General features: G+C 35.0%; 1 protein-coding gene across 1 annotated transcript in view; it reads right to left on the bottom strand.

Moving 5' to 3' along the window:
- The window catches only part of PSME4 (proteasome activator subunit 4), an 86,858-nt gene that overhangs the window by 70,227 nt on the left and 1,788 nt on the right, over positions 1 to 14,843 (bottom strand). Inside the window, exons 2-3 of the mRNA XM_081068040.1 lie at positions 2,106 to 2,246; positions 1,361 to 1,477 (exon numbers count right to left, since the gene is read on the bottom strand). Coding sequence (XP_080924166.1) covers positions 1,361 to 1,477; positions 2,106 to 2,246 — 258 coding nt within the window. The remainder of the gene's footprint in view (positions 1 to 1,360; positions 1,478 to 2,105; positions 2,247 to 14,843) is intronic.

Here is a 14,843-nt window from a genome sequence, read left to right as displayed (position 1 = left end):
ATTGTACCATTTAGTTTCATGATGAATTTTGCTATTCTGATGGATGAAAAATAGGTTGACTTGTTTTAACACACGAAATCTTCAGGACATAAACGGCGTCTGACCACTCTATTTGTGACCACTGTCTGAAAACCAATTAGGACCTAAGTTCAGGATCACTTAAGTCATTTTCTTTTCTACTTTTTCCATTTACGTTATTTCACTATTTACTTACCTATGACCTGAAAATCTCTTAAACTTTGCCATCTGCAGTGATTTTCAAAAAATGCTACAGTAAGGGTATAACAAAGGCTACCCACGTAAGTGAAGCCTGGGGACTAATCATGGATTAAATGAACTGAACTGGGGAGACTTCAAGAACTAATGAAATAATGTAAACATGTCTAGGATTGAGAGAAACCACAGGAAAAAATCTTTAAAAACTTAATTTATAAAACAGAAAAAGGGAAATAATACAGGTGTACAAAATGATGCTCTTCAGGAAATGAGTACATATGTATATGACAAACAACTGTAGGTAATGAGAGGAAACAGCTATTAAAAATTGAAGAAAATATTTCCTAAAAATAAACCTCAGTCATAAATAATTTAAGAGTATTTTAAGCCAAACATGCTACAGTTGAAAAAATTAAGAGCTAGATCACAAATGGACAAACCCTGTTTACAGGGGAAAAGTGATCCTTTGCAGTCAAGCCTAAAATTACTATTAACCAAACAGGGCAAATCATCATATTATATTCTGTAAAATCAGAATAAAATACAAAATGTACCACAAATAGAGATCCGGAAGAATTAGTATATATGTACAAGACGCCATCATCAGCCAGAGATTTATAACCTTAGTATATCTAAACATTACTAGACAATAACACAAACCAAGGACTGTGTATTTTAATAGTTTGTGCTCTAAGAATAGTCATTCACCGAAACTGATGCTTCTTTGAGAGTGCATGCCCTCTGGGATGTGGGTGCCTCCCAGAATGTGTAAAACTCCCCTTCTTGAAGCATTCGCTTTACTTGAAGAATTAAAATACATGTGGATATATTATGATGAATGCCAAATGTGCATTACTATTTTAATGACAGAATATTAGATTCAAACAAAAATCTCTTCTTTCTTTGGTCAGTATGGTGATATTAGCTGTTAAAAGAAATATCTTGGTGAAAAATTCTTAAGTACACCTTTAGATATAGTTTAAAGAGGGCAAAAACTGTTTTAGTAGTCAAGTTACATAGAAATAAGTATAGAAAATGTATATTTGCTTGTTTATCTTAAATAACGCACTATTTCTCAATTATGGTCAAACCCCTAAAAGTCCCCAAGAGCTCCCAAAGAAGTACTTTAAATGGAAATACTTACTTAGGAAACCAATTTAATCCCAGGTGCTCTGTCTTGGAATATAATATTCTTTCTACCATGTCATAAAGTGGTCTCCAAGGTAACTCTAAATCATCTCTTGAAAGAAGTTCCTTTTTCCTAATTAGAAAAAGGTAAACACACAAATATATGAATGCACTGGTATGTGTATACCACACATACTGCTCAGGAAGGACAGTTGCTAAATGTTGCTGTCATCACAGTGGGTTTTGCTTTCCCCATCCACCGTCCACCCACTGGCAGAACATGGTAGGTAGTAGGAACAACAATGCACCAGATTCTTGCTGTTGCTCAAACCCCAAAGAGCACCTGGTAAAAGGGGGCATTTAAATGTGTACCACCATCATTGTCGATAAATTTCTTCTTTTCCCACACTACCTATGGGGTACTTAATGTTTCCAGCATTGTGCTGGGTGCCTTGGAAGAAGCAAAAGAATAAACGATGCCTATCTTTCCAAGGACCTCACAACCTATATAACTAAGATAGTATAAATGAAACAATCAAACATATAGTTCAATGTGTGCCAGAGAAGACTTCATGGAGGAGACAGAATTTTAATTAAAAAGTTAACACATAGTTTAAACTTATAAAGTTTTCTGCAATCTTTATCTAAACTGGCAATTTTGGACGTGACCTTCTCACCAAAGAACACTTAGTTCTCATTCCCTAAAACCTCTCAGGAAGAAACTAAAAAATCTTATCAGAAATCACAGGAAATTGACTTACTTTAACAAGTTGATCAAGAGACGGGCGAATCCCTGCATCATGCTGATTTCCAGTTTTGGAATTGATACCAGCTCATACAATAACTTGATAAAAAGAACATGATCTTCTTTGCTAAATTTTCTCCCATAAAGTCGAATATATCTGGAAGAGAAAAATCAATAAGGCTTTTAAAAATGGGTATAGTGACACATCCATGTTTATTGCAGCATTCTTCATAAGTAACCGTATGGAAGCAACATAAATGTCTACCGATACATGAATTGATAAAGAAAATGTGGTATATACACACAATGGAATCTTATAGCCTTAAAAACTAGGAGATTCTTTCATATGCTCCAACATGTGTGAACCTCGAGAACATTATGCTAAGTGAAATAAACCAGTAATAAAAAAGACAAACATTGCACGAATCCACTTATATAGGGTATCTAAAGTAGTCAAACTCATAGAAACAGAAAGTAGAATGGTGGTTGCCAAGGGCTGGAGTGGAGAAACGGAGTTGTTCAATGGGCATAGGGTTTCAATCATGCAAGATGAAAACAGTCCTGGAGATCTGTTGTACAACAATGTGTACACAGCAGTACTATACTGTGCCCTTAAAAATTAAGAGGGTAAATTTGTGTTTCTTACCACAATTTAAAAAATACATATTGTAACACCTTAATTTCAAATGGCTTTAATGTCAATCATTTGATATCCGCTCATCATTATGTGGGAAAGAATTATTCTGTATTTTAATTAAGAGATTACCAAATAAGTGTTTTATTAACAAAAGGCTTACAATGATAATTGAATTCTCATTAATATTTAATGACCCATTAAAACACTGCTGTCTTATAGTTGTATGGTCCTAACTGGCCTTTGGTCATAAGTAACTCGAAGAGCTCCTCTGCCCCCTTTCCTTTTTTAAGCAAGAAAGTGCTCACTCAAGATAAGGATCTACTTAGAACTCCATGAAATTACTTAGAAACAGCATAGCATTATCACAACATAACTAAATAAGAAAAGAGAACAAGAGTACAAATATGTTTCTGTTTTAACCACAAGAAATCTTTGAAGAATGCATATAGCCTACTTAGAATCCTGAAAAAACACAGCAAGATACATAACATATACCATGTTTCCAAGAATTAACTCATAATTATAATAAAGTTACTATAAAAAATGTAGTATTTTTGTCTCAAAATTATGTATTTTCAATTTTTTAGCTTTAGAGAACCAATGTAATCACAAGCATCAACTACAAGCAAATTTAAAGAAAAGGTGTTCCAAAAAAGCAAGAATGACTCCATTCTAGCATATTTAAGGATTCAGAAGTAACTAAAACTTAAGTAACCAAAACTTACTTAGAACAAATTACTGGATACTTACAACCATAAACTCCTTTGAGGAAGACCATTTTACGGACAATTAAGTACATAAATCAACACAAGAGATATTTCTTAACTTTTAGAACTTCCCCAACAGATCAAATTAATCTTATGTTTAACTTCTAAAATTAAGACACTTGTTTTGTTTCCCCCAGAAATTCTTCAAAGTCTTGGTCCACTATCAGCACTCTTTTTCTTTCTCAGACTGTTCTGTATTTATTTAGCTCTTTTCTGTAGCTTCAAGGTATAATCCATAATTAGATCTTAGTACTAAGTGAAGGACAGTATGGGAGGCAATGAGACGAGATCTTGTTCTGTCTCTGCCAGTAGTTACTGTGAGAGTTTAACAAGTCTGGGTTGGTAATGCTAATGGATTAGTGAAGGTATACACAGAGACCTTAAGCCAGGGGCTGCCTGAGGTTCTTCAAGCTGCTGAATAAACACGATACAGCCTTCTAAGGCCTCCCTCAATTTCACTCTAAACTTAGAATTAAAAGCTAGAATCTTTTAAATGATACTTTAAAATGAAAACCCTATCGCTAAAATAACGGTACACACTTTAAAGATAAAACAGAGTTCAAAGAAGCATTCCTTGCTTTCAAGTGGTGACTTTAGGCCTCAGCAGGACTCCAGATGCCCCTGGGGTTGTACACTCACTCTTTTCCCCCTTTTGGCTAGGATACTACTATGGAAAAATTGGAGAAATGCTGCTTTAAGCCACTGAAATAACTACAGCCTGTTGCTTTTACTGCAATAGAAAGAGAACTGTGTGCTTAACATTAGGGACATAAAATTCACTAATTTAGTACTCAATTTAGTCTTATTTATAAGAGACCAAGAGGGGGATTTTAGAAGAGCTAGAACTAGAACTGCAGTCAAAACTGGAGATTTTAGTGGAATTGCTGAGAAACCTTTTATTTCTCCCTGTCAACCAGCAAATAGCTCTTGCCCACCAGAAAGTGGTTCTGCTTTCACATTTCTCAAAATGCAGTCCAAGATTTCTTCTGAAGAGAACAAAAAGTACTAAAGAAGAAAATTAACAATTGGTCTTCATTAAACTTAAGAACTTTCTTCACAATAAAACACCATTAAAAACGAAAAGCTCAGTCAGACATTTGGAATACATATATATGGCAAAGAACTTACATCCAAATTACACATGAACACCTTCAAATCAATAAGGCACACCCAATCAAAAATGGGCAAAAGACTCAAGACGCTTCTTAAAGGACAATATACAGATGACTAAGAAGCATGAGAAGCATGAGAAGATATTATTATTCATCAGCAAAAGCAAATTAAAATCACAATAAGGTCCCACTTCACACTCACCAGACTGGCTAAAATCTAAGTGTTAACAATACCCAGTTTGGGTGAGAATGTGGAGCAACTGGACCTTTCATATGTTAATGTGGGTGTATAAAGTGGTACAGCCACTCTGGGAAAACTGCTTGACGTCACCTAGTAAATGTCTAACACATTAGACTTTAAAATGCATATTCCTTGGCTCCATCTTAAATCTAGTCCATCAAAAATATTGAGTGCTACATACAATAAATAAAGCTTTTTTTAAATGAAATTTTTTAAAAAGGTACTAAGAGTGGAGAGTAAGAATCTTCATTTTTTAAAAAAATTACTCCAGTAGGCTTTCCTGTACATTTATATTAAAAAATCCTACTTTAAACCAAACTTACAGGTAGTCCACTCCCTTTTTCCAATTAATTTTCACATTAAATTTTAGGACTAAGAATTACTACGAGATGTCCCAAAATACTTGAAAACCTTGGTAACAGTTATGATTGAACTTTTGAATTGAATACTTCTTAAACTATCCAGAATATATAGATGACAGGTCAGTATGTTCCATCCTCCCACAAAGGAGGGAAAAAAAAAACAGTACACGATAATACAAAAGAACCTACCTTTCAACTGTTTCCTCCTAACAACCTCATAGTATATTAATCCAATGTTTTAATTTTCAATCTCAAGAAAGACAAAGGAATACCAGGGACAGTAATGATTCAAGAAAACATACAATACTGTCAAGGTTTTTTTCTATTATACATGTAGAAGATAGGTTACTATAATTCAAGGAAATTTAAAGTAAAACACAAAATTATTCAACACTATTGAAATGAACAAAGAATTAGAGCTTGGCCAGAAGCTAAAAATCTTGGTTTTTCAATACAAGTTTTGTCATTCATATTATTTTTCTTCAAGGCAATCAGTGGGTTTCTATTCCATCTAGATCCATCAATAAAGTAAAATTAGCATAATTTCAGAGGAATATTAAGACAATCTATAAATATAAAACATACAAGACACTGCGCAATGATATTTTACCTTAAGTAAATGCTTTATTTTGGGTAGTTTTACGCAGAAGACAAAAAATGGAATTTTAGCTTGAAAATTTAAAAACCAGAATAAATTTAAGTATTTTCATTGAAAACACTTAAAAGTATTTATGGATCATTTTTCTTAAATCCCACATCTAGCAATAGGTCCTATGCAAAAATTCAGAACATGAAAGTCAAAATACCACAAAGGTTTTCAATGCACATTTGCAATAACAAAAATTTCCCCCCCCAAAAAAACTAAAAGTCTAATATAAGAGAATGGTTTGCTAAAGTGTAGCTTATGCCTTTACACTATAATGCACTTGTTTAAATTTGTATTTTCAGAGAATTTCAGAGAATTTATTATCCTCCCACAAGAAAAATGGACGTGAAATGGAATATTATAAAAAAGCAGGATAAAAAACATATACAATATGACTGCAACTAAATAAAAATATGAGATTAAAAGATAAATGCAAACACCATAAAATGTTACCTCTGGATGGTGAAATTGAGTGGTTTTCATGTTATTCTATGTACCTTTGTTTATTCAAACTTTTCTAAAGAAAACAGGCATTTTTTAATTCAAATTAACATGTAAAAACATTTCATATCAATTTTGTTGTAATGTTTAAAACCAGGTAATCAATATTTCCACATTTCTACTATTAACCTGATAAAAATATCCCTTATCAATGACTCCTAAGTCCTATTTACAAAAGCACAGGAGTCAACTTCTATGGCTCTCACTAGCCAAAAACAACACAAGAGTGTGAATCATGATAATTAACTGCAATGGATGTCTAAATTCATTAAGTTCATAATGATACTAAAAAATATAAATACAAAACAAAAGAAAACCTCACAGACCCTACCTTTGAAGAATGCCAGGGAATTAAGTTATTACCTTAAAAACTGGTAAATAAAGAGAACCAATCAACCAGCAAGTCTGACACTCAGAAATTATACCTCAGGATAAATAGTAAGTTTTGTGACAACTCAAGGTAATATGGATGCAAGGTACCAATGTTTTGCAATCGCTACTGGATGTAGGATGGCTACCAACCTCACAAAAACAGAGAAGCAGGGATCATGCATTTCCTGATACCACCTATTAGTCTTGAAAAAGAAAATGAAACTTTATGTGCTAAATAGGAGCAAGAAAGTCAATCACTGTGTCTTTAACATTTCAATTTGACTTCAACTGAAGGTAATCAGAATTACAGAATTAATAAAACTGACTTTAAAGGACACAAATTACTGTGAGCTTACAGAAACTATGCCCTTTTCAATCTTCTGTGGAACACTTGGTCATAAACTAGGCCCCAAAGAAAACCTTACTTAATTCTAACCTGTGGGATTGTTCTAGCCAAGTAGACTGATTATGATAAAATATAAATTAGAAAATACCAAAGGAGTATAAAAAAAAAAAGAAATCAAATCATTTTAAAACATGCGCATGAATCTTAGTAGCCAATATCACACTTAATTCCCCCTCCAAGAGGCACTTCCTTTAAAATCAGATTCAGGACAATAATGACTATTCTTACTGTTATTATTTAGCATTATTTTGAATCTAGACTAAAGAGTAAACTAGGAAACAAGGATACTCGGTAATTGTTTTAAGAAAGGTAGAACTGTATGGTGTCAATGCTGTGATTATACCTAAAACATGTAAAACCACCAACTTAAAAAAAAAAAAAAACAGACTAGAAAATCTGCAGAATGTTTTTTAAAAGCAGCAGCCTTCCTGTATGGGATCCAGATAAAAAATAATGGTGGTTGAAGGAAAACTGTTCCATTAATTCATAATACCAACAGAAAGATTAATTAGAAATTTTTCTAAAAGAAATGGGAAGGAATTACAGTTTAAAACAACAAAATTGTACTAAAATGTAAATTATTTGAATAAATGTTGAGAAGACTTTTTTTTTATAATGTGTCTTAATGCCTGGCAGCTAGGATTAAATGACAAATATTTATAGCAGGGAATACTGCCATGACCACTGAAATCCCTGAACAACTCCAAAATTTTATTTTAGACAGTAACTTCAAGTCCTCCTACAAAAAAATGAATAAATAAATACACACTTTACTGTAGTATATCAGTTCCTGTCTTTTCTTTCTGTTCCTAAGGTGTCACCAAATTTTAAAAATTTTTTAAAGGCAAAATTAGCAGAAAAAACTAGAGGATCAGGAATGAATTTCTTTGACTTGATTCCAGGGCTAAGGTCCTTTGTCATTACACGTAATATTACAAATGCAGATACAGCTTCTGACTACTAGAAACAGTGAGGAAACAGACAAAATGAACGGCTGCCTCATAAACCCACCTTTCCTCCTCTTTTCAACTACCTGTTTATTCAAAATGCATTTCTAGAGCAAATGACATGAATGGGATGAGAGTATGATTCAAACAGTTCCTTTAAGGAGAAGAACTCACCAGTCACAGGTGAAGGGACACATAGCAGGAAAACTAAATATACATAAGGGGATAAATGATACATTATTAGGGTTTTGTGATTCTTTTTATTTTAACCAAAGTTTCACCATTTATAAGTGATCACTGAACTGAATCTTGAAAAATTAAGAAAGCTGTCATCATCACTCTGAATAGGCAACCCAAAGGCAAGACAATCTGAGCCATTTGGGGAAAGAGGTGGGAAGAGGCACAGGAGACATCTCTAGGTGGAGGAACAAAGAAAGAACAGTGCACTTCTGTGGCAAGAAGGCACACTACGAGAATGTTCCTTATTCTCCCATTTCCCTTCCAAAGAGGTCAAGCTGAGACTCAAGAAAGGGGATACACTATCACAAACAACAATAAAGGATATTAATTCCAAGGGACTGCTGGTACGCAACAAAGGCAAGTTAGGTGTTATCTAAAATGGGAAATGTCTTGTGTTTCCATTCTAGCTTGCTTTGCAACTCCCAACATTATATTCAACATTGGATGGCCAGATTATTGATTTCAACATGGTAGCCAAGCAAGCAGGAAACATGGTTCAACAAGTTTGCTGAGAATTCAGAACTGCTCTATGTTAACCCCTTGAGCAAGCAATTTAATCTTCTGTGTATTTGTAAAAACTGGGTGTCATCAGGCGGCTATGTGATGGGTAATCAATTAACGTACATGAAAGACATTCTAATTTCATTGTTCTGAAATGGGGCTCCAGGTACCAGTTGTTTATTGTAAGTTTCCCAGGTATCTCACCACTTTGGAGAACCAATGCCCCTTTGCAGACTGACGGAACACAATATATCCTTTCAAAACTCTATTTAAATCATTAAAAATGTAATACTATCACAATGTGTTTCAATTTATATTTCTTTAATTAATCATGAGGCAAAACATATCTTAAGATGTTTGTTTACTATATAATTATTTTCTTGTGAATTATTTGTTCATATCCTTAGAAACCTATCCTTTAAGACTTCCTCTTTATAGTCTTCCTTCATTACCAACCAAAAATGCTATCTCGGTCCTCTCTGCCCCTTAACAGCAACTTGCACCAAACTTACATTCTATCTCATATTATAGTTACATATGTATCTATTACATTTCTTTAGATGACTGAAAGATACTTGCTGGACCCCCTCTACAACACCCATTTAACCTTGGGCTCTAACTAGAAATGAAACAAAGTAGACATTCTGAGAAACATTTTTTCAACTTACTAAATATACAAGCAGATCTTGAGGAATATACTGAACTTAAGTAATTACAGCTCACCTGGGGCTAATTCTATTTTTATTTTTTTATTTCTCCCTCCTTTTCCCGCCGCCCCCTCCCCACACTCTGGTTCAAGCCTTATTTCTCAGTCTAGTTGTGCAGGACACAGCTCTCTGGCCCATGCTGGTATTATGAGCATTTCACTTCCCCCGGCTGAGGCCGTGGGTCACCAGTCATCCATCAGCCACTCACAACAGCTCATGCCAACCTCTGGCTGCTCATGGCAGCCCAGCTTCAGGGAGAGCCATTGTTCACAACCTTAGCTGTAGAGGGCACAGCTCACTGGCCCACGTGGGAATTGAACCCGTAACCTCGGTGTTGGGAGAACAGCACTCCAACCACCTGAGCCACCAGGCGGGCCCTATAGATTTATTTTTAAATGAAAGTCTTCATCAAACTCCCCGGTGCAACCAATATAATCTGCTTTCTTCTCTAACTTTCTGAACCTTGCCCCCCTACCCCTTTAGGTTATGAAACACAACATCTTCCTTAACCAAAATGCTTCCCTCCACTTCTTTGGTTAAATATATACTTTCTTTTGAACCCAGTATCAAAATTGATCTCATTCTAGATTTGTTTTCTCTATTTGACTGTAAAAGTAATAATTCCTTAGAATTGCATAATGCTTTGATAGTTTTCAAAGAACAAAAAAATAGTTGATTCTAACATTACTGAGTACCTATGAATATATACAACACTGTACTAAATGCTGGGAGTGGAGGGAAGGAGAGATAAATATGGAAGACACTGACCTCAAGAAAGATCACAGCAGAGAGAAGATATGTACACAAAGACTTCAAAAGCATGAATAAGGGATCGAGAGAGACTGCACTAAAAGGGAAGAAATGCTGAGCATAGGCCAAATATGGCAGCAGCCAACCTCAAGATTCCAAATGAGAGTATTTATAGTATGTGCTACTTTTAACATACCGGTGGTGATCTCAATGAACTAGTTTTGTTTTTGTATGTGGGGTTTCTTTTTGTTTGCTTGCTGTTGCTTTTATTGCCATGTTTACAGTATGAATGAGATTCTGATCTAATTTTCTACCAAAGTTAGAGGCAAACAGATTTGGATTTTGTATTAAAGGTGGAAGTGGGGGTTCACTAGAAATGAGTCTCACTTGACAAAAAAAGTTAACTCCCAAGTTCCACAATAAGGCAGGTTTGGAAGTGTGCGTATTTACCAATAAACGAGCATCCCTTAAAAAAACAAGACTTTGCTTCCATTTCGCTTCAATTAAGAAAAGACAATTTTATTTTACAACACTGCAAGATTACTTGGGAAAATTGTTTTTAAATGACATTCAGATCTCAGAAGAACTACTAATGATACTGTTTTACTAATTTTTTTTTCTCACTGCCTTTCTCAGTGCCTCAATAGTGTGTTAAAACGCACTGGTCAGAGTGAGGTTTTTTTTTTAATTTTAGGTAATGCACTTAGAAGTCTTTTCTTTTCCCAAATTTCTTGATGGATTTACACACCTTACCTCATTTATCCTAAATGAACGGAAATGCGCACTATTAGAAAGAGTACACTAGAACTTCTCCAGAGGGCAGAAATCTTCCACTGATATATTCAAGTGCCGAAAGGTGCCTGGCCATACAAGGTACTCAAAAAATATTTTATTCAAGGACTCCTGCCTTTACCACTTTGCATCCAGCTTTGTCTTAACCTATGAATACCAGTGTCTTTGTTTTGTTGTTGGTGTTTTTCATTTTATTGGGGAATATTGGGGAACAGTGTGTTTCTCCAGGGCTCATCAGCTTCAAGTCGTGGTCCTTCAATCTAGTTGTGGAGGGCGCAGCTCACTGGCCCATGTGGGAATAAAACCGGCAACCGTTATTCAGAGCTCGTGCTCTGCCCAACTGAGCCATCCGGCCATCCTTGTTTTTTAAATGACACAATTCAAGGGAGCTCTTGTCACACCAGGGTTGACTCTGTATCTCCCAAGTTAAGTGTGTGGGGGGGAGGGGCCGAGGGGCAAGGCGGGTAAGAAAGATGGATGCCATAATATAAAAATGTTCCTTAATGAGCTTTTTTTTCCACCCATGTCCATGAGGTCTATTTGTAGTAAACCTTTGACAAAGCAATGCAAATGAAATGGAAACTTTTAAGTAAAATTACAAATTTTGCAAAGAAGTTAACACCTCATGGGGTTGATCAATGTGATAACGGATTATTGCTCATTTTTTAAAGTCTGATAATGACATTGACTTTTTGAGTTTAATTCCTTTTCCTTTAGAGCTTCATACTGGAAGCACTTATGAATAAAATAATGCTTCAAAAATAATGGTGAGGTGGTAGTGAAAGGAACAGGATAGACCATCAAGTAGATAAATGTTGAAGATGGGTGATGCGTACATGGAGTTCACTATATTATTGTCTCCTTTGTATATGTTTGATATTTTCCATAACAGAAAAATGTTTAAAGCCAAACATATAACGAATAACATCCAGTTAACTAGTGAAGAGAAAACTGACCAAGTATTTTAAAAGAATGATTAAGAGAGGTCCCTGGAAAATGGGAAGGGCCTCAAGTATGTGTTTGTGCGTGTGCGTGTGTGTGATATTGCTATGAAAAATCAAGTATGTGCATGTGTGGTGATAGGGATTATATAGGAACTGTTCTTTTTGTCCAATTTTGCTCTGAACCTAAAACTGATCTAAAAAATAAAGCTTGTTAATTTAAAAAAACTGAAGGTGAAGGACAGCTTATTGTGCTAAATAGCACAATACAACTTTGTCAGAAAAAATTATGTCCCCAAAATCACTTAATACATTTATTTTGTTTTTCTATGCAAAGTCAACTTTCTCATCACAAAGAAACTTTGGTTCCTATTTGTGTGTGGTTACAAAATAACAAAGATACATCTTTTCTACTACTTTCTCTAACTGGTTTTGCCTGATGAATGTGGTAATTTGTCAAGATTTCAAGATTCTTTAACAAATAAAAAGTATTTGCATTTATTGTGTACTTCACAATTTCAACACTCAAAACATTAGATACACAATATATTAAGTACATCATGTCACTGGGCAGCTGAGGTTCAGTGGTTAGCATTTTCTTTCTTCCCCCAAACGGAGATGACATGAATCTGGGTGCTCCTGTGTTCACATTATTACTTTTCCCAAGAGGAGGTGAGTGTATTTGATAACTCATATCTTAACTAAATCCAAGTTTCCAGTGGTTATATAATCAAATTAAATACAATATGTAGTTTCAATGGGGATAATCCAACTTCTATCCAGGAAAGCTACATACTGCTCTTAATATTAAACAAGAGAGCTACTTTCAGTTGCAAATGAAATGATTCCTCAGTATAATAGTCATTTCATTACAAAACAGCACAAACTATAACATTCTAAGAAACAAGGGACCTAAATTTGCTTCATAATACACCAAGTCCACATACTTCACTAAAATCAAATTTCTGTTTAAAAAAAAGAAAGACAAAAGAAAAGATCATGAATGGAGTAAGCCTGTAGGAAATAGTAGGCCCATTCACTTGCTGCCCCTCCTTTTCCCCTTCCTTCCTCCGACCAATTTCAAGGAACACAGAGCTAGCTAGAAAGACCCTTAGGGCTAGTCCAGTGAAGTTTTTCAAACAATATGTGTTGGAGCCCTGAACAGGCTTCAGGGGGTTCTATTATCAATGAAGTGTTACAAAGAAAAAATAATCAGTGCAGTTTTAGTCTACTTAAGGAATCCAATTTTGTGTTTAAGATTTTGCTTTCATGAAACGGTCCACTGCTAAGTTTTTAGTTTGAAAAAACACTAATAATTTACACTCCCATTTTCCTAAAGCTAAGAGAGTTTAAGGAAAACCAAGACAATAATGTTGGTGGCAAAGCCAGGCACAGATAAACTAAGGTCTTAGGACTAGACCTCACTGCCTCTCATGAAAGGTACAGAAGAAAGGCAAGGCAGAAAAAGCAATTTTCAAGACTACCTTTCTTCAACTCCCTTTATTCTCTACCTGGGCCATACCAGTTGCCAACACCTTTCACTTACTGTCCACAAGCTATCTTTACTGCTGTTTTCTAAAGACCACTAGTAGTTTGTGTCTATCTTCTCTAATTTGTTTCCTTGCTTCTTAGAAAATGGCCCTGTGATGAGTTATGTTACACAATCTCTCTTAAAGAGGAAGTTCTAATACTTTGAACTGTACCAGAGAATTTGTGTTATTTCACAGGGCCAATTTTTAAAACACACAGAAATAACCTGTCTTCACAGAGATGCGAAACAGACCCACAAGTCTCAAAGTGGATTGAAACAGAATTATGACATCTACAAAACTGATGTAAAACATTAAAAAGAGGGACGCTGAGTGTCTTCGAAAGGAGACTCTACCTCCACCCAGATCTGCGACGCTCAGATTAGGGGTGTACACTTCTGGTCAGGGATCCAGTCCCAATGCCTCTGAACAGCATTTACACTCTGGTCTTCTTTAGGAATGTACTTGTTACTTTACAAACTGCTCACAGTCCTCGTAGAAAAATACACACTGGCTTATTTGAGGCTCTACAGGATAAAAAATAAAATCATAAAATACCATAGCAGGACTGTTTCTCAGGAATTATTTAGTCCAACCTCCTCATTTCTCTCCCAAGAATACCGAAACACATGATTAAAGTAACTTTCCACAGTCACAGAACTAGTGGGAGAAATTAGATTTTATTTTCATCACTACTTTCCATTCTTCTACAAAGTACTAAAATATAATCACTACTCAAGTAATTCACAGCTATCATCACATGTTCTGGCATCATTTAGATGTACACTTGTGCAACGCATACAAGACTTAATAAACAAGCACAACTATAAACAGGTCACCTTAACATGACTTAGGAGGAAAAATAACACCCAAGATCACAACATGTCCCACCAGGTTCAAATTGTCTCATAGGGCAGTCCCAAAAATCAGTTTGAAGCACTTAACCACTGTTCCAAAATAAAATTCTATCTGACAGCACTTCTTGCTGGTTATTTAGAAATAAAATGGCTTTAAGTTCACAGTATTCAGCCATATAACTGCAATCTTGCCCTAAACACCAAGGGTTGTATCTATCGTATTTTTTGCCCTATTTAGGTTTTCACTTAATAAGCCAAAAATAAAACCCTAAGTGATAATTTGCCAACCTTAGTAATAATAAATGTTAGAAAACAATCCTTAACTATGCCTGTGTAGATTCTAGACTCATTAATCCAAATCAGACATGCATTCACAATTGGTATATTTATATATTACACATCTAAAAGGGGCTGTTTGTGTCCCCCCAAATGGTTATTCTCTGGCA

Source organism: Rhinolophus hipposideros, assembly GCF_964194185.1.
Source record: "Rhinolophus hipposideros genome assembly, chromosome: 12".
Lineage (NCBI taxonomy): Eukaryota > Metazoa > Chordata > Mammalia > Chiroptera > Rhinolophidae > Rhinolophus > Rhinolophus hipposideros.
The sequence above is the reverse complement of the archived record's forward strand: the minus strand, read 5'-3'. Positions and strand labels throughout refer to the sequence as shown.